The sequence below is a fragment of the Pseudonaja textilis genome, chromosome 1 (genome assembly GCF_049901715.1).
Source record: "Pseudonaja textilis isolate UNSWEBS1 chromosome 1, rPseTex1.2, whole genome shotgun sequence".
Lineage (NCBI taxonomy): Eukaryota > Metazoa > Chordata > Lepidosauria > Squamata > Elapidae > Pseudonaja > Pseudonaja textilis.
This window is the reverse complement of record NC_141990.1, coordinates 264333051-264359247: the sequence shown is the minus strand read 5'-3', so window position 1 is coordinate 264359247 and position 26197 is coordinate 264333051. Positions and strand designations below refer to the sequence as shown.

At 36.1% G+C, this 26197-nt stretch overlaps 1 protein-coding gene across 1 annotated transcript in view; it reads left to right on the top strand.

Moving 5' to 3' along the window:
* Window positions 1–26197, top strand: part of MYBPC3 (myosin binding protein C3) — a 76935-nt gene that overhangs the window by 11063 nt on the left and 39675 nt on the right. The window contains 12 exon segments of the mRNA XM_087921542.1: window positions 1333–1419; window positions 1806–1954; window positions 2855–2972; window positions 4761–4815; window positions 6904–6939; window positions 10897–10953; window positions 11535–11537; window positions 16167–16190; window positions 17238–17404; window positions 22112–22244; window positions 22729–22731; window positions 25962–26086. Of these exon segments, the coding sequence (XP_087777668.1) occupies window positions 1333–1419; window positions 1806–1954; window positions 2855–2972; window positions 4761–4815; window positions 6904–6939; window positions 10897–10953; window positions 11535–11537; window positions 16167–16190; window positions 17238–17404; window positions 22112–22244; window positions 22729–22731; window positions 25962–26086 (957 nt within the window).

Here is a 26197-nt window from a genome sequence, read left to right as displayed (position 1 = left end):
TATTCCTGCTTGCATCTTACATACTGCCGCTATGTATTGGACTGTCTCTGGGGTCTCTCTGCATAGTCTGCACCTTGGATCATTTCTAGTGTGATAGTCCACTGTCTCTATGCAGTGGTGGGATTCAAAATTTTTTAGTACCGGTTCTGTGGGTGTGGCTTGGTGGGCATGGCAGGGGAAGGATACTGTAAAATCTCCAGTCAGAGGTGGGATTTGTCGGTTCTCCGAACTACTCAAAATTTCTGCTACCGGTTCTTCAGAACTGGTCAGAACCTGCTGAATACCACCTCTGCTCTATGGATCTGGTGCTTAGTGTCTGTTCTTGTGCTGTTGTGCTGTTATGATCAGTGCCTCAGTGCTGTCTTTAAGTCCAGCACTTTCCAGCCACTGGTAACATTTCCCAAAATTTCTGCCACCTCAGCTATCTATCAATATGATATATCTCTTGTCTTGCCCAAGGCATTTCCTCTGCTGGATCTTCCTCCCATGTTTGCTGCTGGCTCAGGCATTCTCTCACAAGCTCATCTTTTAGTGTCATCTGACCAATGTATTCATGGATGCTCTGGGTTTCATCCAGGACAGTGACTTTGAGACTCACCAGACTCCGACCACCCTCATTCTGGCTAGCGTACAGCCTTTGGGTGTTGGGTTTGGCATGGAAACCTCCATACATCATGAGGAACTTCCAGGTCTTGACACCAGCAGCTTCTAAGTCCTTCTTTGGTCAGCTCATTATAGTGGCCGAGTATCTGATGACTGGCAGGGCATACATGTGGATGGCACGGATCTTGCTCACCTTGTATCCTTTATATTTGTGGAAAAAGGTCCCTCCAAGATTCCCCGCTTGAGTTTTCACCAAGAATTGAACAGCCTCCATCATGAGTTTTGAAGGTTCCTGAAGCTCTTTGCAAGGCTATACAAATGGATAAATAGATCTGTAATTTTTATTAAATATTTTTAAAAGGAAGATTAAAAACTAACACAAATTAATATAAAGTAAGGGAAAGAAAGAAAAGAGATAGTTAAAAGTGTAAGAAAGAAAAGGAAAGAAGTAAACAAAAAATAGAAAAGAAAGAAAAAAAGATACCCAGAAGTAGCTTTTGATCTTCTTTACTCTACTTATAGGTACAATTATAAATTTACCATTTATACTATGGTTACAACATAACTTTCTTCTTTCTATAATCTATCTTTTTTGTTTTGTATTATTTTCTAGCTTTAGTGTTCTAACAATTTGTAAACTGCTCAGAGTCACTGGGAATCAGGCCTCATCTACATTCATATTATTATTATTATCATTATTAATTATATTAATCTTGATTTGACTTACAGTTCTTCCTACAGAAGCCCAGAAAGAAATACCTGTCGACCCAATTGGTATTTTTGTGACTCGACCACAGGATGGAGAAGTTGCAATTGGTAAGTGCATGTCACAGATTCTAGGCCAGAAGTTTAAAAAAAAAAGGTGGGGGGCGGGCTGGCTGAGCAATATTCATTTTGTCACACACATAAACCCAGACCTCCCGTAATAGGTGGAATGAAAAATTTGGAATCTTTTTGCACTTTTGGGAGGGTGGGGTGCAAAATGCTAGCTTTAATTCTGAAGATGCATGAGTCTCCTATTTCATCCTTTAAACCTCTGACCCAGCTCCCTTGTGAACCTACAAACCCTGGCATGACTCCCTGTTCTAGGTCCTTAAAGGGAAAGATTGTTTTGCAAAACTAGCGCCTCTGACACAGTCCATGATATAGCAGGAACCCTTTTATTCTGGAAACTCCATACTCACCTAAATTTCTCCCTCAAGGTGGGAACATTACGTTCACTGCTGTAGTGGCAAGTGAAAGCTTGCTGAAGAAACCTACAGCCAAATGGTTCAAGGGAAAGTGGATGGACCTGGGAAGCAAAGTGGGAAAACACCTTCAGCTTCACGAGAGCTATGATCGAACCAACAAGGTACAACTTCCTTAAGAAGAACTTGCCCATTGCACCTTTTTATATTTTGGTGAAAACAGCATAATCGTAACATTAACATTTCTTCTTCTCATCAATATCAAGCATTGTATATATATATAACTACTGTTTTATTATCTTCGTACATAAAATACTGTTTACAACCTCTTGCTTAAACTATACTGAATAAGAGCTGGTAAAATTTACTTTAGGTGTAAATCTTTAGGTGTAATCTTCTCCCAATGCATAATTTGCATTAGTTAAGAAACTACATTTGTTTCAGAAAAAGGATAAAAAAAGTACTTTTTAAGTCTTTTTTTTTTCCCCAGTGAGTGAATTTTACAGATAAGAAAGGATAATCTCTTAGGGATTAACTTTTTTAAAATCAATCTGAGTCTTTTTTTTTCTTTTTCAGTTTTAAGTGCACTAATCTTGGCTTCATGTATTTCATCACTTCTTTTCTACCATAGTTAGCTAACAATTGTTAGATATGTAGAAAATATAATGAGATCCAGACAGTATAATAAAACAAAGAATGAATATATTACATACATCAAGATAAATTTATAGATATTGAGGATCTCACTAGAGTTCCTAAGCAGGTTTAAATGTCCATAAGTTCTTATGACAAACTATTTGGTAGGGAAAAAAAACTAAGAGAAAAAAGAAACAAGAACTTTTCCATTAGGAGAAGGTAAAAGGTAAAAGGTAAAAAAAAAATCCCTCGAGCTGAGTTTGGCTCCTAGGGATTCACTGTGAAGTAGTAATTCCATATGTATATTATAGAAAACAAGATGACTATTAGGAAATTTATACAGAAGAAGAACTCTTAGTTAATAACATTCAGGTTTATGTGTCTATCTCCTAAAGAGGTCCAATTATTTCTATTCTATTCTTTTCAAGGTTTATGTCTTCGAAATGAACATTATTGATGCAAAACCAACTTATGCAGGGGGATATCGATGTGAGGTGGCTACAAAGGACAAATTTGATAGCTGTAACTTTACCCTGGTTGTCCATGGTAATGTGTTGTATTTTCCTTACTAACAAAATGTTTTTATTTTGGCAACAGTTTATAACATAGTATCAATTTGCTGTATTACAGCTACAATAATATTATAATAGTAATGATTATTATTATTTCATGCTGAATGCTGTGTCTTGTCTAAGGAGAAAATACACATCAAACTAAAATATGTGCTCAGTAAAGAAATGATAAAGTCTGAGTAAAATAGAGTTTTGGAGAAGGAATGTTCATGGATCCATTTTTTCCCCCAAATGTCAGTATGTATTTTAAACCAGGATTTTGTTGGGATTTATAAATTTAAAGATAATTGGAGAATGTACAAGCAAGAATATTTTGCAATTCTATGCCTATCTACCTCAAATTAATTTAAATTGGAAATTACTCCCAGGTGTAGCTATAAAGAGGCAATTTTAACCTGATTATCCATTCAGAAGGTATGCATGGAAGGAATTTCATCTCATATATTTTAGAGACAATGGACACAAAGCAATATAATTCAGTTGCAGTTCTATAGATGAATATTAGTTGTCCTACTCCTAACATGTCTGTACTGTAAACTGACACAATTGTTTTTCTGCAGTTTAATTTGTAATCCAATTATAAAACAGATCACACATTATTTGTTTTAAATTTGAAAGCACTAAAACTGCAAGCAAACCGAATTAATTTTGCATCTCTAACGATGTTAGATTGTTTATTCAGCAAAAGTAAGTAGTTCGTAAGACCACTGATTCTGTTTTCTCTAAGGCCCAACCCCAAAAGAGGAAGGGAAAATGCTTGCTACCACATGCAGAGCCTCTTCCCACAAATGGTTTGAAAGAATAACTTGCTCATTTCTGTAGCTTGATTTAAATGTAGAAACTTGCCTAATTTTAGAAATCACTCAGGAATTGGAAAAAGTATCTCAACCATAATTTTGACTTTGATTAGAAGGACATGTGACCTAATATTTGTCTAAAGCAGGGGTGTCAAACTGGATTTCTTTGAGGGCCAGCTCAGTTCTCCACGGGATGGCAGGGAGTGGGGGAGATGGGATGGACACCTCCTGCAGTAGCCTGCTGGCCAAAAAGGGGCATGGGGTGGGCATTTTCAGCCTGGACAGTCTCCTGCAGCACTTTGCTGGCCAAAATGGCCCATGGGGAGTGGGGGGGGCTATCAGAAGCACCACAGGTTGATCTTTTGTTATTTCCAGGCCAGCCCCGCGGACCAGATTTAAGTTTGAGTTTGACACCCCTGGTCTAAAGGAATCTCCTGGAGAAGCCATTTTTTCCCACTCAATGACCTTCAGCTCAATGGGACTTCAATTCCATTATCTTCCAAAACTCTCCTCATCTCTATCAGCATGTCATTTTTTGAACTCCTATAAGGATATCATTGTATTTCTATAAAGTAAAATCAAGATTTGGATTGTTCTAAATCTAGATTTTCTATCCGTCTCTCAAAAGTAAAATCTTCCAGTTGAATATGACTTCTGGTGACCAAATGAGGCATCTATATATTTTCTCAGCAATAATATGGAAGTGGTTTGCTACTGCATTCTTATGCAATATATTTTCAGCTCTAAGTCTAGCCTACAGGCGTGGGATTTTGAAGTTAGTCTCTTTTTTAAGTATTAAACAAGGCTAGGATTTTCCTTACTGCATGAAATTTTAACTTCTAGATGAAAACTGTAAAAGCTGTACAAAAAAAATCCCAAAAGAACCCAATGTAAGTTTGGGATGAAAGTTTAAGTTGCCTTGGGATATTGTCTTATTGTTATTACCATTTTCTATATAATCACAGAGGCACCTGCCACAGCTGACCTGGACATCCGATCCACATTTCGACGGACGTGAGTGTTATCACCAATGTTTACCCCAGTTTGCCAATGAAGGAGACAACTCTGAATGAAACAAAATGGTTGCTAGGAATATTTCCCTAGATTAAATAAATTAATTCCTTGAGGTCACTCTATTTTGAAATCCTGATTCAACAGTAATCAAATGTAGGTGCACCACATAAAATAAAAGATACAATAGAAATAGACATAATAATACAATAACTTTGTATGATAATGTGATGACCCGGGGCCTGGCACAAAGGCAACCCAGTCAAATAAGCAAGAAATGTCCCTTTAGTACCTCCAACTTTGCCCCCAATGCCCAGGTTACCTTCAGCTGGAGAAAAAACTCTCCCAAGAAGAGTCTTTAAGTGGAGGAAATTCAGTCCAAAAACAAAGTACATATAAACTGTAAATAAAAATCCACACAAACCAGGCTGCAGCAATTAATTTGACAGGACAGGAGAAGGAATTGCAGACTTGAAAGCCCCGCAAAACACACACAGTTGGAAGGCGCCAGGAACCCAGATAAGCCTCGATGATACCAGATAATTCACAATTTGCTCCCAACAACTTTGCTGTGTGCAGCTTCCCTTTTTAAACAGTGTTCCCAGCTGCAGCTAATGAAGGGAATCAGGGCCCTTTCCTTCCCATAAGCCACGCAACCCACATTGCTTCCTTCTCCGTTTCTCTCTGCGTGCCCTAGGATGAAGAGGGGGTGGTCCTGAGTCTTCCTCCGAATTCCATCTCCCTTGCTCTACTGTTCCCCTGCTCTGCCCATCCGGACTGTGCCTTTCCCCAGTTTCTTCCACAGCCAACAAAGCCACACTCCCACTCCCTGTCAGCTGCTCAGCCTCCCCCTCTGAATCAGATTCCAACAGAGGCATGACAGATAACCACATACAAAGTTTCTAGAAAACTGATGTATAATGCTAACAGAATGCCACTGGCTAAATATGCATTCCAGATATGCATTCATAGCGTAAGCCAACATGAGAGCATGCTGAGAGTTCCTAACACAGCACAAGGGATTTTGCAATTAGCCCTGTTCCTGAAACTGAGATCTCTAGCCAAGTGATTCAAGCACAAGCCACATTTGTTTACATGTGTGCATTGCACATCCTAATCTAACAGCCATGTTTATGTGTATGGTCCAAAATAGCATAAACCTTTTTAAGTAGCAATTATAATTTCAGCATTTATAAAATATAATTTTAAATTTAAGCATTGGAATCAATACTTCTGATAAATGCTTCCTATCATGGCAGAGCTACAGAAGAAATCGAAAAAGTGTGGGAAAATCACTTGGTTTGTTTGGAAGTATCCTGATTTTCAGAAGCATCTACAAACAACAAGAGATAACAGCAACATCAACCACAACAAATCACCTCAAATTTTCTATAGAGATTAAAAGATAACATAGTCTCTGTGCACAGAGTCTGTCATGCCCCTGGTGGAGACTGACTCTGCGGGAGAAGAGGAACAGCTGACAGGGAGTGGAAGTGTGGCTCTAGAGGTGGTGGAGGAGGCTGGAGAAGGGCAGAGGCCGGCTGAGCAGTCAGAGGAGGACCCAGGCCCATCCCCTATCCATCCTAGGGCACGCAGGGAGGAGAGGATAAGGGAGAAACATGGTTTACTCTGGAGGACAGGGCCTTGATCCTCTTCATGGGCTGCAGCTGTGACAACTGAATAAGAGTTTGGACCTGCATACTGGCGAACGCTGGAAAAAAACATGTAAATATCTCTAGTTTATAGTTCCTCTCTGAGTTTGGCATCCTTCCCAGTGTGTGTTATCTGTGGACATCCTCCAGCCCTTATATTGCCTGGTTTGTGTTGCTTTTTTCCTTCTTCATGTAACTGTTTGTATGGGAGTTTTGTTGTCTTCCGTCAAAGATATTCAGAGCTTGGAAGCAAAGTGAAGGAATAAAAGGGGCTTCACCTGTTTTCTGTGACTGTGTTTGTTTTGTATCCCACCCTGGGTCATCACAGAGTCTGAATTTGATCAACATAGTTTTTAAAGCAGGATAGAGAATTAGAAATTTAGATAAATATTTTTTTCAGCAGAAAAAAATTGTGTAAATCCTTTGTATAATTCTAATTTAGGAGCACAGCAGGAGGAAGAAAGTGGACATCAGCAATCAAGTACCTAATTTTCAGTATTCAGCATTGATCATCATTGTGAATTGTCACTCAAACAGCACTTTAACCAAAATTTAACTACAAGCACTAACATGGATAAATGACTTAGACTAAGAATAAGTTTATTGTCACTTTGAATCGCCTCACACAGAAATAAATATGAACTTATTTCTATATGAGGCAATCTTGAGACACAGATTCCTTTGTAGAATGACAAAATTCCTGGCAAATATTCTAAACAAAATAATACTTTATAAAGAACATTGATGTTGCTCATTATTCACCTATATAACTCTAAAATATGGATTGATTTTATTAACCAAATGTTTGCCATGCTCCCATATGAAGTCGGCCCTGCAGTTTGAGATGCATAATAGGAATCCTGCTTTCCTTTCAAAGTAGCTTAATATTTTTATGACCCTACACTACCTTTACTGTGTTCACTCTGTCTTCAGTGATTATATTAACAATAGAATGCATTCACTGGTATTTTTGTTAAGTTTCCTGATTAGTTTTTGAAAATTGACATAATACTTCTTACTTTTGGCTAATTTCAGCATGAAGATGCCACATTAATCATTCATCATTCATCAGTGATTGCTCACAGGACACATTTATCTATTAACTAGCTATTTCATTTTTAATGCTTTCTACCTTCTCTTCAATACATCTGGCTACATGAAAGAATCTATAATATCCTACTGACAATGTTCAGAGGTTGGCTTTTTCCAACTTTATCTAGCAATTTTAATTAGTTACGGGCATCATCTGGACTCAATACATTGTTTTCTAGGGCTATTCTGCTTTTAGCAGTGTGAAAGTCTTTTTTTTTTCAAATTAGGCATGTGTCTATCCCAAACAGCCTTATTTCACCATTTCTTCTGCTTCTGTAGAGTTGAACACCTGACAGATAACTCTTATCCCCCATACCTTTTTCACTGCATGAGCACTGACAGCCAAACTCAAGGTTGGATAGAGTGGCAAGAGAAAGGAATAGCAGTAGAACTTAGACTTACCATGTTACTGAAAAATAAGGAAGAGGGGGAGCTTTTTACAATTTGGAATATATGGTACAAATGGTTGTATAAAAAGAAAGTAAAGATATCTAGTGAAACTGATTAAACAAACAACAAGGGAAAATCAAATAAGGATAAATTTATATACAGCTAGGTATATATGTAAAGTAATATAATATAATAAATATTGTATTATAATTATATTGATAACGTAACAAAAAGTAATGATTTAAGAAATAAGTTATAGATTCACTTGTAACAAATGACTTTAATTGACACTAATAGAAATGTACACTACTATGAAAATGTTACAAAAATGTGAGAACATGTTTCTCTTTTTTTTAAATATATTCTTTTTTTTTTTTGAAACTTTGAATAAACATTATTTTTTAAAAAAAGAACTTAGACTTATACACTGCTTCATAGTGCTTTACAGCCCTCTCTACACGGTATACAGAGTCATTGCCCCCAACAATTTTGGGTCCTCATTTTATCCACCTCATTTTACCTCATTTTACCGATGACTGAGTCAACCTTGAGCCTGATGGGATTTGAACTGCCAAATTGCAAGTAGCCGACAGTCAGCAGAAATAGCCTGCAGTACTGCACTCTAAACACTGCACTGAGGCTCAGTGGATGGGGAAGCAACATTTTCTCCAACGGTCTCTGATCTCACAGCTGTAGTATTTGATCTGTGAGGTGGTTTGGGATTGTGCCATAATATTCCTGCTTTACTGGACAACCCAATTCAGTCAATGAATCAGGTGCCACAGTTGCACCATAGTATGGCTTAGGGCAGGGATGTTCAACCTTGACAACTTTAAGACTCATGGACTTCAACTCCCAGAATTCCTCAGCCAGTAATTATGGAAGTTGAAATCCACAAGTCATAAAGAATCAGATTTAGTCAAAATAAATTTTCAATATTGTTTGGATTTTAATGAAAAGGAATGATTTTATGTTAATTCCCCCATGGTAAAAATAGAATGATTAAATTCTAACGTATGAACAATTCTTTTTTATTAATCTTGATCTTCAGTTTAGAAATAACTATTTGAAACAACTCCTCTGAAGTAAGGAAGCTATACTTTTGTCCATAATTTTGTTTTTTGATGTTTGTAAATATTTGCAAATTTTAGTATAAAATGGCATTTAGTTTATGATAAACATTTAAAAATATACCAGAATTGCACTTCTGACAATTAACACAATTGTCATATACTTTGTTTAATTTAACTTTTATTTTGATATGTCTTAATAGTGCTATCTTCTTCAATTTGATTTGATTATTTTAAACCAGGGGTGTCCAACCTTTCACCTTCCCTGGGCCACATTAGAAGATGAAAATTTGGTTTGGGCCGCACATAAAATAAAATAACAGTAACGATACCTGATCATCCAAAAAAACCATAGAAAACATAGTTAACATATTAAATTTATTTGGAAATGAAGTTATTGAGATGTTTTTATTATTAATTATTTATTAAAAATTATTTATTTTTTATCACAGTTTTTTTATCACGTTTTTTTTATCATGGTTTATTTTCCGGCCAAATTTTGCAGGGGGGGGGGAGAAAGCTCGCCCACCTCGCGCCTACCTCTCCTCCTGCAAATGGCCCGGCTGGATGAGGCAGGACTGGAAGGCAGAAGCAGCAGCAGCGGCGGGGCAGAAGCAGCGGCGGGGGCAGTGGCGGGCGGGGCAGAAGCAGCAGCGGTGGCGGGGGCAGAAGCGGAGGCGGCGGGGCAGAAGCGGCAGCGGCGGCAGGGGCAGAAGTGGCAGCGGGGCAGAAGCGGCGGGGGCAGAAGCGGCGGCGATGGCGGTGGTGGCAACAGCAGGAGGTGGCGCTCTGACGGCGCCTGCTTTTTCTGTTGCTGCTTGGCCTGGCGCTCGCCTCGCCCTGCCTCGCGCCTGCTTCTCCTCCTCCTCCTCGCTGGCTCTGGCACGAAGGTTGGGGTGGGCACTGGGCCGCATTACAAGGTGACCTGGGCCGCATGCGGCCCTTGGGCCGCAGGTTGGACAAGCCTGTTTTAAACAATTGTATATCTGTCCCTTTATCCAAGGAATGCTTAAGAAGTACAGGGTCAAATTTTTTTTATGTTTCCTCTCAAACATCAACTCTTAACATTACCATTTTTCTCATGGAATACATTAACTAAAATATTTAAGATTTAAACTATGCTAGCTAAGAATACTAAGAATTGTGCTTCCAGCCTATCTGAAAAATGATAGCTTAGGGATGATTGTTCTCCCAACTACAGTCAACATTTATTTTTATTTGAAATGTGGCAACTTAACTCATTTTCCTGCTCCCTGACTCCTATATGCAATTTAACCTTCTGGAGCAGATCTGGAGTATGTGCAAAAGAGGGCAGGGGAAGGAGATACTAATTTCATTGATGGATTCTTTTCCATCATTGGATAACAACTACAGTACCATAAAGACCCAAAGACATTGCTCTTGACTATATTAACCTATACAGTAAAACCAAAACCAAAAATAACAATACACTGTTTGTTACTCAACTAATTAAATGATTTTATTAAAAAGGCTTATGTTATCTATTGAAAATTGTTGCCCCTATCCATTTCTTGTATATGAGTAACAGCCTAGTGTGGACATTCAAAACAATATTTGCAGAAAAGGAAATAAGCTTGTATGATACCATAACTTGTATGATACCTATCTAGATGCAATGGACTTCAGTGTTTAATACAATTTCCTTGACAAACTTTTAGGAGGAGAAAGGGACAAAATAAGCTGTGTTGTTCTGAAGTTTATTTTGAATCAGACATGATTTTATTTCTTTCATCCTTCTGGCATGAGCTGTCCAATGCCTGTTCCAAGTTAGGGAAGTCTGGTGTGATTATGTATCATTGTATAAAAGCAAAATATTCACCTGGATCTTTTAAAAAAGTGATTCCTGTTCTTGCTCTGTTACGCAGTGTGGATGGTCAAGATGAAGGCAGAGAGTTGGATTTCACTACCTTGTTGAAAAAGAGGTAAGTGGTCAGGGTGTAGCCAATTCACCTTCAGAACAATGGGATGAAACACTTGTGGGACAAATGAATTATGTGAAGTGCTTTGGCAACATCCTCACACCCATTCCCCTCCCCGCCCCCAGGGTATGAGACGTGAGATGTCTTTAAGGTTACCAGCTGCGACAAATGTCTGTAATTTCCAATTTTAAAAAGGGGAAGTAGGGAGACTATAATGGCATGAGAACTGATCTCTAGGGTGGTTGCATCTGATTGGGCAACACAATTTGTCAAGAAGTGGATGCAAGGAAAACATTCCCAAAATGGCCATTTCAGTGTGTCAGTGTTACTAAGTAGTTCTAAGCAGCATAGCACTGTAATCTAGAATATAAAGCTGAGAAAGAAGATTAGGTAATTTAAGGCCACTTGATAGATTGATGTGAAAAAATATTTTTCGCAATTTTCTCTTATTTATTCTCTTTTTTAATCAACAATTTATTTTTCTATCCCTGGTTTTTCATGCTTCTCTCCCTTTTCCCCTTCTTTTTGCATTTTGCTCTGATTTTCATCTCTACTTGGAAATCTTGCTTGGAATTCTGGAACAGAGAGTAAGATTTCACTTTAATTCCTTTTAAACTGCATGAAGTATGTATGGTTTGCACTTTACATAAGCATCCAATTTTTCAGTGCTTTGGAACATCATATATCACCTCAGATATTATTTAAAATATAGCTCGTATGGAAGATGGAGCAGTCACTTTCATTGATTTGCTTGCTTAATATTCTGCTTTAGAGCAGTTTTGTTGCATAATTTCCAAAGATGGTTATTTGGGAACTAATTTTAAGTATCTTCTAGATATGTAATCATATCTAAGGGCCATTTTTCTGCCTTCTTGAAGTGGACTAACTTCTTTAATAAGCAGCTTATAAATCAATCATGGATCATGTCTCACAAAAGCTCTTGAGCTAAAATAGCCTTTCTGCAGTAAGTTACATTGAAACATCTTTTTAGATGACAGCTGTTTATGCCTTGTTAATGTCTTATGTTGCTGCAGTGATGTATTGTTTGAGCCTGAAGTTGACAATGTTAATGTGAGGTAAAAGTATTAACAATAAGACAAAAATTGATACTTGGTCTTATTTAAAACCATAATTATCCTTCAAATGAGGTCATATTTTGCTATATGATAATCTATCATAATTTTCAATTATACCTAATGAAGAAAAAAGGAATGGAGGGATAAATGTCACTTCAGTATCAACTAAACTATTTTAACCATAGGAAAATAATATCTTTATTAATATTAATTATCTATGTTCCACTGGAATGTTAGAAAGCTAATTTGAAACCAGCATTGAATCTAAAAATTACTAGTGTTGTCAGGAAGTCCTAGTCTAGGAGAGTTGAACCAAAATAACTTCTAAATATTTCTGCTAAATTATTGGAGTGTTTTCCCCACCCCAGCCACTGTGAATTTGCAGCCAGGGTCTGCAAGACTAAAACATGGTAATGTTGGAAGAAATGTCCATCTGGGTTCAGTCCCAAGTGGGAAGAAAGACACTGGAAAGATGGAGGCTATTTGGAAAGATGGTTTAATGGTAGACAGCAGGACCACATGATTTGAAATCCTGGGCAAAAAGAGCACATGGGTGAGAGAGGGAGAGAGATTTATATCCTCTGTTGGGCTTTGAACTTGCTTCCTGTTCCTGTGGCAAGAAATGTATCCTGATTGGTGTCAAACTCCCACGGGGTCATGCAGGAGTAACTTTGTAGGTTGTCTTGAGTCCCAAGCCTGGTTGAATCTTGCTGGGTGATGTAATGAAGGGGCTTTGGGCAATTCCTATTATGGCTTAATGGCTTTGTCCTTGTTTGGATCTGAGTGAGGGTAATCCTACCACCCTGGGGGCCTTGTCTTAATCCCATCACCCTGGAGCTGAAGGGGGGCAGGGAGCTGCTGTATATTTAAAAACATGTTCCTCCTTTTCTCGTCCAGGGAAATATAATATTCTGCCTTTTTAATATTTCCTAGAATATTTCATTCTTTTAGGAGAGGGATGGGTACTAAGTTTCTATGGTAACCAGAAGGATGTAAAACCTTTTTCATATAATCCCAATCTGGACTGGGTACCCCTCTGCCTTCCCTTTTCTCAGATATATTTTGCCACATGTATTACGACAGTGAATAAGCTAGTGTTCTTTCTTTCTTTTTCTTTTTCTTTTTCCTTTTCTTTTTCTTTTTCTTTTTCTTTTCTTTCTTTCTTTCTTTCTTTCTTTCTTCCTTTCTTTCTGAGGATGGATTAGGCAAGCAAGTATCAAGTCTGAGGAAATGGGAAAGTGGGGAGGGAGGCCTACTCATGCAAAAACCTATCAATGGAAGCTGTGTTCTCAACCCATAAAAGGAAAGCAGTTGGTGTTTGCTTTCCCAACCTGAGTGAGTTGGGTGAGGAAAAAAGATAAACAATCAGAGGAAGCACTTAGTGGCCATAGTAAATGTGGTTGAAATAGAAGAGCAGACTATCACTATAACCAAAGTGAAGGAATGGGTCAAAAATTGGAAAGGATTTCTTAAGCTGAATTCATTTCCAACCAGATGACACACAGAAGGATAAAGCACTGAGAGGGAAGTGATGGGATGGATTATTTCTCGTCCATTCACTTTACATTCTACTGAGCTCATTAACATGCTATATGTTCATATTGTCAGGGATATCTGCTTTGTTTACATGACTTGGAAAACTATCAGATGCCCCAAGCGCTTCTATCAAGTTATCTGCTTTCGGTATCATCTTTCAGAAAACTGAAGTGTTCTCTCTATTGTGCTCTACTTCAAAGCTATTTTGGTCACCTTTTAGGTAAAAATGGTACTTGCTCAAATGACATTCCAGCTTGGCACTTAAAAGCAAAACCCACTGGATTCAGAAGAATATATATGGGGTTTAATGTTATAACCCTAGTTTACTCATTTTTAAACGGATTTTATTTTTAATGTGACTTGCCTGGCTCCGGAAATAAGGGTTTCAGTTTAAATACTTATGGTAGCATAGTGCAACTGATTTGTTCCTGTATTTTTGTTTCATAATCACAGTAAAGAGACAGGAAGATTATGTAACTTTTTTCAGAGGGCTGAAATTTTTGGGGGGGGAAATGCATGTACTCGCCCAATGACTCTCTTCTTGGAGCTCATCCCAGTGGAAATTTTATATTATGCTGGGCAGAAGTATTACTTTCCAACAGGGTAGTCTGAATAGATGACACTGACATACAGGTGCCACAGACCAAACAGAAGGAACAGCTGTCACTCCAGTGTTGGACAGGCAATGAGAGAAACCACTAGAGGAGGTGACAGCTGACATTCTAAAAATCCAAGCAATAGGAAAGGGAAAACCACGGTTAGTTGTTTGCAACAATTTAAACTCTCAGAGTTGTTTAGAACATATAACTCCAAGTTAGTTAGGACCAAACGAAACTCTCTAATACACGAGCGAGAGAGAACTATGCCAAATAGTCTCACTCCTGATGACATGATTTTATATAACTCCCTATGCCAAGGTATGCACATGTGAATACTGCAGGGATTATACAATGGTCTATATGAAAACTGGTCACTACAGATGCTGGTATTTTCGCAGCATAAGCTTTTACATAGCTTGTTTGCATTTGGTAGGACTACAGATGTTGAAAAGGTAAAACAAGGCCCAACCTGGTTCCTTCAAGCTATATGGGAGTACAATTGATATTGCAATGGAAACTATCGTTCAAGAAAATGAGAGACCTCAGTTTGGCAAAGAGTGTTTTAATTTAATCTCCCAAGCTCATAGGATAATTCTGGGGTTATTTTCTATACCACAATAAGAAGCATAATGCTTTGGGGATTAGTTTTCTAAGTGGCAAGTTAAGTGAGATGGAAGAATCCCTTGTTTACATCATTCTTAAGATGGTGCAGAACTGGCTTGTGACTTCAATCTCATTATTTCACCGACTTTGACTGAGACCAAATCAAAGCAAGGATTGATTTTGAGGGGGGCAGTGATGCTTGAATGTGATTTGGAATAGTCCCTTTAGCCTGGATTCTGCTATACTGAAGAATAATGTTTCACTAATTACTTCTGTATAAATTAAATATCCAAATCAAGAGCTCCATTTGTATGTTCCCAAAGAGAATGGCACATGGTAGAATTTCCTCAGTTTTAGAAAAGACCATTAAGAATTGAATCACTCCCTTGTCCTATCTAGCCCACAAGCCAGGTTTCACAATGGCCAATCAAATATAGAAAGAAGGCTGTTTGTCTCCCAGTCACACTGATGTCAAACATAGAAACCACCAATCCCCATGAGTTCCATAAATTGGTAGGCAGTACTCCATTTCTAGTAGCGAATTCCAAGGTTTAATTACACATTGTATAAAAGAAAATACTTTCTTTTGTCTTTCCCAATTCTTCCAGGATTTAATTTCATTAGGTAACCTCAGGTTCTAGTATTTGGAGAATGGAAAAAAAGATTCTCCTTGGCACTTTACACCACACATAATTTTCTTTACGTCAATCATGTCTCCTCTCATTTCTCTCCTTCCTAGACTAAAAAGTCCCAAATGTACGTAACCTTTCCTCATCGTTGTTTGGCCTCCTCTGAACCTTCTATAGATCCATTATATTTTTTTGAGGTGCAATCACCAGAACTGCACAAAATATTCCAGATATGGTTACATCATTGTTTAATATAATGACATTATGATATTGTCATCTCTATTTTCAATACTGTTTCTTATTATCTCTAACATAAAATTGATCTTGTTTTTTATAGCAGATGCACAATGCATGAATACTTCCATATAACTTTTTATCATTACTCCAAGATTTCTCTCCTTCATTAGTCACTGCCAGCACTGAACTGATCTCATTAGTTGGTGTAAGTAGTTAGGATTTTTGGCACAAGTAAGCCTCTGTCAATTTTTTTGAATAAGGTGAATATCCAGAAATACTAGCATTAGTGGCATACTCTTTTGAGACTGGTATAAATTATAGACTATAAACTACGTTGAATTGGATTGTTGTGTGTCCGGTTGCTTCTCTGCTACCATTTTTCAATGTGGTAAATATTTAGACTTTCTATCAAGGAGGTTGAAGCTTGTTCTAGTGATGGCTGCTGATACTACTAACTCTTAATGCCCTCTCTCTTGCTTATGGGGATGCCGCTGCATGTTCCTGCAAATGTTTCTCGGCATTGTTTTGAAGTCCAGCAGTTTCTTGCGCTCGGTACATCGGTAAGCATTCATTCCATCTCTTCTCCAGTGATAATTGTCAGTAAACCTTTTCTAGAAAGGTAATTGTCTTTTGCACCAAAAAGCGGGGGGCGGGGGGGAGTAACTTTATAGCATAGAGCACCTTAAAGGCTAATAAATATATTACATTTTATGATTTAAAACCTTACATCTGATGAACTGGACTCTGTTTCATAATATGTGTTAAAATGTAATACTTTAGAAAACTTCATGATTTTGTTAAAAACACATGTTTTTGTTAATAACTAAAAATTATTTATGTATTTAAGAGACATGAAATGAACAAGCAATCTTGATTTCATTATCATGTATAAGCACACCAATCGGGCCTACTGTCCCTGTCCTATTGTTTCTTTTTATTTTTCTTATAAGTATCTATCTCATGTATTCAAAACTATGTTTATTCTTATAACTGTATCTTGTAAGCGATTGACAAATCAAATATTATCCAAAGTTAAATTTTTGCATCCTTTGGACTAAAGTCATCTTTAGAATCCATGAGTGGTACATATCTTTTTAAGTATTAATTTTAAAATAAAGCATTAATCAGTATTTGTAAAAAAGAAAATAAAAAGAAATCTTTAACTTACTTATACCTAAGGAATATTTTTCCATAAATTCATGCAAAACATGTAGAAAGTTTTCCTATTCCTTAATTACAGCCGTCAGAATCTGAAACTAAGGCCCAGCTGTTGGTTCATCATCAAGCTATTCAGACCACATTTGTACATTCTGCGAAATGCAGGATTACTAATTCTATGTTAGGGAACAAGCAGCATTCTGCTACCCACAGACCTTTTACTCCCATCTTGTTTCTCTTGTTTATGTGAATGTGAAGTGATCCAGACCCTTCACATTTACTGCATATGTCTAAACCTAAGGTCTAATTCAAACAAGTTAGAAGGCACACCATTTGTTGCTAGCTCGAAATACCAAATGTTATTATTGACAGGAGAGAACCAAGACCCTGGATGTTGCTCAATTGCTTAAGTGAAATTTAATGTGAGGTTACGTGTCCTTTCTTTGTAGAAATGAAGGAAAAGTTGAATCGCAACCAGAGGTTGATGTGTGGGAAATCCTTCGGAATGCTCCAGCATCAGAATATGAGAAAATTGCATTTCAATATGGCATCACTGATCTACGGGGAATGTTGAAACGCCTCAAGCGCATGAAGAAGGAGGAGAAGAAAAGCACATGTAAGAGAACATGTTTTTCTCCACCATTCAAATACAGTTAATTATCTCCTTTTAGAGAAGTGTGCCATTCAAACTTTTTTTTTTCAGAATGTGGTCTTTCTTCTCCTACTTCTATTTATTATCTAGAAAAGAACAGCTGGTTCCATAAAATTAGAAATGAAAGCTAAAGCTGACATGGATAGGAGAAAAGAAAGAGGAAATTTATAAACAATAGAGGGAGCTTTGAAAAAAACACCAACTAAACCAATAAAAGTGAAGAAAGACAGGGGTAGAATAGCTCAATACTGAATGGAAGATAGGGGAGTTGATGTACAAAGGGCATAAGCCAATGGTATTGGTATGATCCAAAATAACAAAAGCATTTTTGCACTGTCATCTTGGAAGCTCCATCTCTTTTGTATATGCAAGCTATTGTACATCATGATAGATATTCAGAAGGGCCAAACTTGTAATACTCTTTCATCATTGTCTCTCCTTGACCCTTCCTATGGGCATCTCTGCTAGAGGGAAGTTACAAATATAGTCTTGGAAACAGTAAATAGATTTGAGAGCTGCTGTTTTCCTTGCATCACAGAAGTTCTTTGAAGCTTGTGACAGACAGTTTTCCCATCGGAAGACAATATTTATGTTTCAGAGTCAAATTGTGGGGTTCTTTGTGTTCTTTGAGCTTGGTTGTTTTCTTGCAGCTATTTCATTGCCTGACTAGGTAACAGCATCAGTGCTGCTGATGCTACCTAGTTGGGAAGTGAAACATCTGTAAAAAAAAAACAACAACCAAGGTTAGAAATTATCAAGGTCCTCACAATTTCCCCAATTTTCACACTTTTCTTGACTAACTTCAGTTTCTGAGCTTAAGACAGTCTTCCTTATATAGCAATTCAGCATCGTTCCAAGATGACATTCTCTCTATTAAAGTTTTTTTTTTTTGAATACAGGAATATGAAAACTAATACTGTGGTGGCACAGTGGTTAGAATGCAGTACTGCAGGCTACTTCTGCTGATTGCTGGCTGCCATATAGTAGGCTGTGTTGCTATTATCCTTGTCATCTTCTCATCCTTTCTATCTTCTTGTCTCTCTCACCTTTCATCCTTCCTACTACCTTCTCCTATTGGTATATTATGAGGTATCAATTGCTGTTTGTAACTTATGATTTATGATCTATGACTTATGTTGTTGGTATGTACATTGAAAGCTTATGCACCAGAGACAATTTCCTTTTGTGTCCAATCACACTTGGCCAATAAAGAATTTTATTCCATTCTATATGCAGACTTGACTACAAAGTACTGATATAATAGAGCTTGCCATTGAAAAAAAAATGCTACTAATATGATTGTCCTGTGTGCAGGGTATGGACTTAGCTGAATCTCAATGAATGTCAGCAGATGTTAGTATTAGGTTTATAAATATTTAGATGTCCTTATAAGCTAAATTTGTAAATGTTTTTGAAAATGGCAATAATAGTTTACCCTGGGTAGAAATTAAGAATATTAGGGAAATATGAGCTTCTTTTGTGAACAGAAAGCTATTTTTTTACATTAAAGTTAGTGATTTTGATGCTAAAGTTAATCCAGATTTAAAGACAGTACCTGAACTGAACTTGATAACAACATGTAAATTTGGTAAAAGAGATTTTTTTAAAAAAATTCATAGACCGTTCGCTAATCAAATAAATTAAATTTACATATCTTTCCAGTGAGTTATTGTTCTGAGAAAATTACTAGGGATCAATACCATAGTAATACTGGAACACTCAGAAAGATAACAGATTAGGATTAGATTAGCTCCAAAAAGATGTAAAACTGTTCTGAGAGAATAATTTCACTTATATACTGTAAATAAAATTATTGCAATGCTCAAAACAGGCAAATATTGAATTCTAGCAATACATTGTGATGAACACAACTGAATGAAAACCATTTGAAGCTTATGTGTTTAATATCCCTTTTTGGTAGTTATAAATTTACAAGATTTCCATTTGGTATTTATTTCAGCTGCTACTCCTGAATATCAGAAAATGTAACAAAAACCTTTATTCAAAGTGAGAGAGTAATATGCTACATTGATATATATTGATCTGTTCTGAAAAACAAGATAAACAAGTTAAAGACAGTATGGTAAAATGGAGTGCAACTTTTAGTTGTAATATAAATATGGATATACGGAAGAAAGTGTGGAAAACTAAATTTACATTGTGTAAAAAAATTTATAAAATGTTTGATCACTGGCATGTGACACCACTTAAATTGTAAAAATGTATAAAGGAATATCAAACCAGTGTTGGAAGTGTGAAAAGGAAGAGAGACATTTTAACTTGTGAAAAAGCAAAGAAAAAAATATGGGTGCAAATTCATACAATTATGTAAAATGTATTGTGGATTAATATTACAATGAAACTGGAATTATCTTGGGTTTTATGGATGATGAACTAGAAAAATATGGGAAAACTATATCATATATGGTAACTGAAGAAAAATTATTGTATGCACAAAGATGGGGAAAAAAAGAAATACTACAGTAGAAGATTATAAAATTAATGGAGCATGTGGAAATGGAAGAGTTCAACAGTTTGATGAGGGAAAAAAATAATAAAAAAAAAACTTTTTAAAAGACTGGAAGCCTAAAATGGATTTTTATTGAAAGAAGAAAAGACTGAATTCATTATTTATGGAATTGGAGATTAAAAAGAGCCAAAGAGAAAGGTGGCAATTGCTTAATAGAAGGAAGGGAAAAAATCCTAATTCTCTGTATTCTTTTATCTAATTCAATTGTATAGCCAAAATTTTTTGTCCATACTATCACTGTTTCCTTTACTTGTTCATCTTCCAATTTAATGTATAATAAGTAGCTGTATGGTTTTTTTATCATTTTTTCTTCTACCCCTGTTAGTATTTTGTCTAATTCTGTTAATTCTTTATAAAAATCATATAGTTTTGCATCTTTCTCATATCTAGAATGTATCTGCACTTGTGAATACCCTGTCATATCAATCCCTTGATCGCTTAATTCTTGTTTATTTTTGGTTCCCCCTTTCATTCAAAATATCTTGATTGTTGCTTGTTTGGCTAAATGTATAGCTATACTTTATATTTTTCTGACAAGTTCAACAAAATTGTTGAATTTCAATGGTTAGATATCTGTGAGAGGGCATTTGCAGAGCTTAAGGCTTTGTTAAATAGGGTGCCCTTGCTGAGATATAATGTTGGCAAAATGTTTACTGCTTCTATTCACTAGAAGCTTGGGAGCAATATTGCTTCAAGATTGTTTACTAGGATCATACACTTCTAAAGCTATGACAACTGAAGATAAAAATTATTCTTACACTGAAAAAGAAGCATTAGCTATTCTGTCTGATTGCACAAGGTTTCATCAGTTTATTTATCACAGGATAGTGAATGTAGAAAAAGACAGATTGTAACCTTTGAAGCATCTGTATATCTATCAAATCTTAGGATTGGAAGATGGCTGTTAATCTTTCAGAAATAGCAGTCGCAATCTACTTATAAAGCAGGAAAGGAATTAATACTCATTGACATTTAATTGTGAAGAAGGATCTGATCCTGGAGAAACTGAACTCGCAGTGAATTTTATTATGCCCAATTTGTTTATAATTCTAAACTGAGAGGCATTAAAGTAGATGCCAGCCTTCATTACAGAGTTCAGCTGTCAATGTTGGTGCTGTAGACACTTCAGCCCTTATTCTGGAATGGGCTTATCGCAACTCAGCTAAATCAAACTTTTTATTGCAAATTGGGACGAAGTTGTATATATTCCTTTAAGTGCAAAGTCAAAGTTTCCATACTGTATATAATTATACCGACGTTTTTGAATTTCAGATAATTATACTGCCATGTCCCCATTGCCAGTCCCTATCTTACTTCTAGTGTCTTGGTGTTGTTGAAAGGTGCTGCCCTGATTCCATATTTGATTACCTGTCTGCAATTCCCTGCTCATCATCTCTGGGGCCCTTCCTTATATGTGTCTCGGGCTAATGTTGCAGGATCCAATCTGAATTGGTCACGATGAGTAGAGGTTTGTTCTTCCAAGGTTTTGGATTCGTGCTGGGGCCCACCTTCAGGGAATCTCGATTGTCAATGTGTGCATCCTGGAGATTGAGAAATTCCCTGGGGATGGACTGCAGCATGAGTTTGGAAAGCTTGGAAGGACAAACCTCTGGTCACAATGACCAGCTCAGATTTAATTCTTCCTCTGCTTTTATCTACCCCTCTTCTATCATAATCAAGTTGAATAATTTTAAAAAAACCAGAATCATGAATAGACCTGAGTCATAAGGATCACTTTTATTTAGGATTTGTCGTTCTTTGCCTTGTGCAGCCCAAATGTTTATTTTTGTATTGAATTTGTTAATTAAGTTCTTTAATATCCAAAATCCATTGCATGAAAAAAATTTGTGGAGACTTAAATGCAAGAGGATGAAAAGGATTTCTTGTCATTCTTAAACAATTCCAGATGACACTTTCGTTGTGGAATGTTCCTTCTAGACATAGAATTTTAGCCTGCCTCTTTTTCCCCACCTGCATTTCTACATTTTTTTCCATATCACAGAAATGCCCACTCAGGTTTTTTAAAAAAAGCAGAATGGCTTTTGATTAATAGAGTCAGGAGGTCTCCACTTGGCAGCATTTGAGTTATAGGATGTATTCAGATAACATGAATCTTAATTTTAAACCAATTTTGTTCACAGCGTTTCAGAAGAGGTTGGATCCAGCATATCAAGTTGACAAAGGACAGAAAATCAAATTAGTGGTGGAACTTGCTAATCCAGATGAGGAAGTTAAATGGCTCAAGAATGGACAAGAGATCCAAGTGAGTGGCAGGTAATCAAGAGAACAAAATGAAAGCATTTGGATAAGTATTATACAGCAGTATGAAATGTTATATGGATATAATGTGGAATATAGGAAATCTAGTCATCACCAAAACTGAGAAACAAGGAAATCTCATCAGAATGAGTGGGTGGGAATAGCAACCAGAGGCATCTATAGGTGGTTGAGGGTCAAAAAAAGTCAAGTTTGTGATTATAACTATACAATCACCCCGTTTTTATGTGCAACTCACATAAATAAGGACTGGGCTTTAATTGCACAGTGTTGGCCATGATCTTGAATCTTTTGATACCTCTACCCACTCACTCCAGAAGCCTCCAATATCAACAAAGGCTATAAGCAGTTGAGAAAATGAGGTGGGATTAATGCTTACTATATTGTAAGATTGTTATTCATATAGTTTTTCATGCCTGTTTTTTCTCTTTTCTCTGTTCATCCCTGCCTTGAATGAACCCCATCCATGATTTGTTCTTAGCAAGTAAGTCCTCATATAGCACTTCATGTTTTTTCTATTTTCCTCATCTACAATATAACAAAGAATATATTTTTGCTGATTGCAACTCCCCTCCCCCCAGGTTTTCAGATAGAAGCTGAAATTATAAATAAGTCAATCTAATTTTGAGATCTTCTAATACAAGTCTGACTAGTCCTAAGTGAATATCTTTGAACTAATGATAACATACTACATGATCACTTGGCCATAAGTAAACTATCTAACATAAATCCATGGTAATTACCTCTGCCTTATTAAGAGTTTATGAAGATGATAGTGTTTTTTGTAACCCGAATAACTGCTATATGTCTAATTGTTTTCATGCATATCTCAAGGAATAAATGAGTCCCTTAGTAGTCTTTTACACATTATTTTGTTATCTAGATCAGGATGAGAAATATATATATATATGGTATATTCCCATGTCATTATAGTTGTGCTTTTAAAGTTGTAGCGACGTTTCGGCAGAATCTCATCTGCCATCATCAGGCTTCTGTATTGGGAAATATGATGATGGCAGATGAGATTCTGCCGAAACATTGCTACAACTTTAAAAGCACAACTATAATGACATGGGAAAATACCCGAACAAAGCTGAATACCATACATGTAAGTACCCGCGAAAACTTAAGAAAACACACACACACACACATATATATACACATATACATATACATATACATACACGCACACACACACACACACACACACACACACATACCCATACCCATTATGCAATTCTTTTGGGGTGAGCAGCATTATATAAAGCACAGAAATGGGCAAAGAAATAATGTAATAAGCCAATCATGATCAGCAAGAGGGCACAGGACCATCCAAGCATTGTAAGATGCTTTTTTAAGGAGAGAAACATATGGTAAAGAGAGAGAAGCAGCTCCCAGCAACAAGCAAAGAAAAATAAGAAAATCTGCTGAGTTATTTCACACTGAGCCCCATGAAAGAAAGTATACATTACAGCAAGAGAATTAAGGCACAAAATAAGAGGAACAGTATGGCTAAATGTAGTTTACCCCAAATCACTCATCTTTACCAATCCATACATTTGCCCTTGAAACAGTTGTCTGTTATCACAATGCCCATGCCCCATGTCACACATTTACCTTCTCTCACCTCTTTTTTTGAGGATCCCATCAATTTCATCTAACTTTCCCATTCTTCCCCTTTCTCTCAATCCATTCACGTCATGCATTTGTTTTATGCCTTCCCTTGAGTCAGTCTCTCAGTCCACTGCAATTTATTTCATTAATACTGATCATTCTTCCATTAAATCCACATTCATTTGACACTATTGATTCTTCACCCTAGTGTTTCTTGTTTTGCTGCATATATCTTAAGTATATTTCCCCTGCAGTCAGTTTATTTCTATAATGTTCCTCAGAATGCAGGCAATTATTGCCATATAAACAAGTTTCCCCTTCTCTTGATAAACTTGCCATCAAATATATGCTACCTACCACTTTTCTATAGCGTTCACAATATTGTCTTAAAATGTCTCCATCCATCTTCCCTTCTTTGATCAACATTTTATCAGGGAACCTAAATCCATCTCTTTTCCTCAATTTTTCATCATTAAGTATTTGTTCACACAGTTTCTACAGTCAAACACAACTTTATCTCTCATTATACATTGATTTTCACCTCCATGTTCCTCAACACATTATGCAATCTAACATTCATTGCAAATCATTTGGATTGCAAGCCAGCAATATTGCAGCACCTTCATTCTGTACACATAACTATGTATAGCTTCATATCCATAGTAACACACCTCAAATTTCATCATAAACATTTCTTACATTTTTATTCATGAATACATTAAAAAATGTAATGATTTATCACAAATCCTCATCCTGGTGCTTACAGCTAAGCCATTTGCCAAGGAGTGCTTTTACTGTCATGTGCGTTTTAGTTTTATTTACACAAATATGCCATTCTTACTCCATTCAGCAATCAACCATCAAGTCCATGTTCGCACAAAATATTCCATCATTCAAGCTATTATTTTATGTATGCTTTCGTTAAATTGCAATAAGCTTTATTTCCCACAAGCATACAGATCATATTTGTTTTTGTCTATGTGTGAAGATGCAATACCGCCTTTTACTTTGTGTTAGGAAATAACAATTTTCTTCCAAACATCAGGAACAGATAAGTCTTTACACATATTAAACAAATCATACTATTATTCTATATGTAAACCAAATCCATATTTTAATATTTCCCAAATTTCATCATCCATGTTTGTGGCTTTATAATTTTATTAAAAAATTATAATTTTTCAAGGTTCTCACAGCAAGTATTACTTTCTTTTCATAATTTTTTCCCTGAACATTAACATTTATAGCATTTGAGTTCTGTTCATTTATTTTTTTATTATTTCTAAGTTTATAAAATTTATAGGCCGGCCAACTTACTCAAGGTAGCTTTGATCTATCACTACCATTCCTATACAAATTTCTAAAACACTTTCACCAAGCATTTTTTCACTTCAGTTTCATCCCAAATTATTTCAACACTTTTATTAATTTTATTATTATTAATTAACCAAGCACTCTGGTGGAGGCTTCTTCTTTAATGGTTTTTCACCTACTCCCATTTTTTTCATCAATAACACTGCATTTTCTTTCTCTTTTAAAAATGTAACTGTTCCTTGTTCTTTTTTTACTACAATCTTTGCAATTATCTTTTATCTTTTTTTCTCTACACACTGTATAGAATATGTGTATATGAACATAGCTGATCAAAAATAACCAGGAATCTAAGTGAGATCTATTCTGTGTTAGTTTTTTTTTAAAAAAAAATCCATTTCCATTTTTTACATAATTTTTATTATGGAATTTTAAAAGATAACAACTTATAAGAACTAATATAAAAATTTTAAAAAGGAACAAAGAAACAAAAGGCCCAAAGTGGAAAAAATAAGAATAAAAAGAAATAGAATGTACCTTCTAATAAGTACAAATACAAAATATCTCTTACTCAATGGTTGCAAAAAAAACAACAACTATTTTTCTATTATCTATTTTTTCTAACCCTCAAAACTGTAAATCATAAATTTATTTTTTGTTCTATTGCACACAAAGATTCTAGAAGAGGTTGCTAGTCAGCAATAAATATAAATATTGTCTTTTCTATAATCCAGGAAGTCAGTTTAGCCATCTCTGCAAGTTCCATCATCTTCATTTGCATTTCTCTAGATATATCTTTGAATCTATGGGAAATAAAAGGATCTTGACCATAAACCACTGCTCATTGGCTGATGACGCAGCATATCAGTGCGTGATTGGGGAAGAGAAGACTTTCACAGAACTGTTTGTAAGAGGTGAATGATTTATTATTGTTATTGGGTTGGGCTATGAGATGTACAGACTAAGACCTAGATTATAATTCAAATATTTCAAGCAACATCCTGCAATTCTACGTTTTGTGCAGC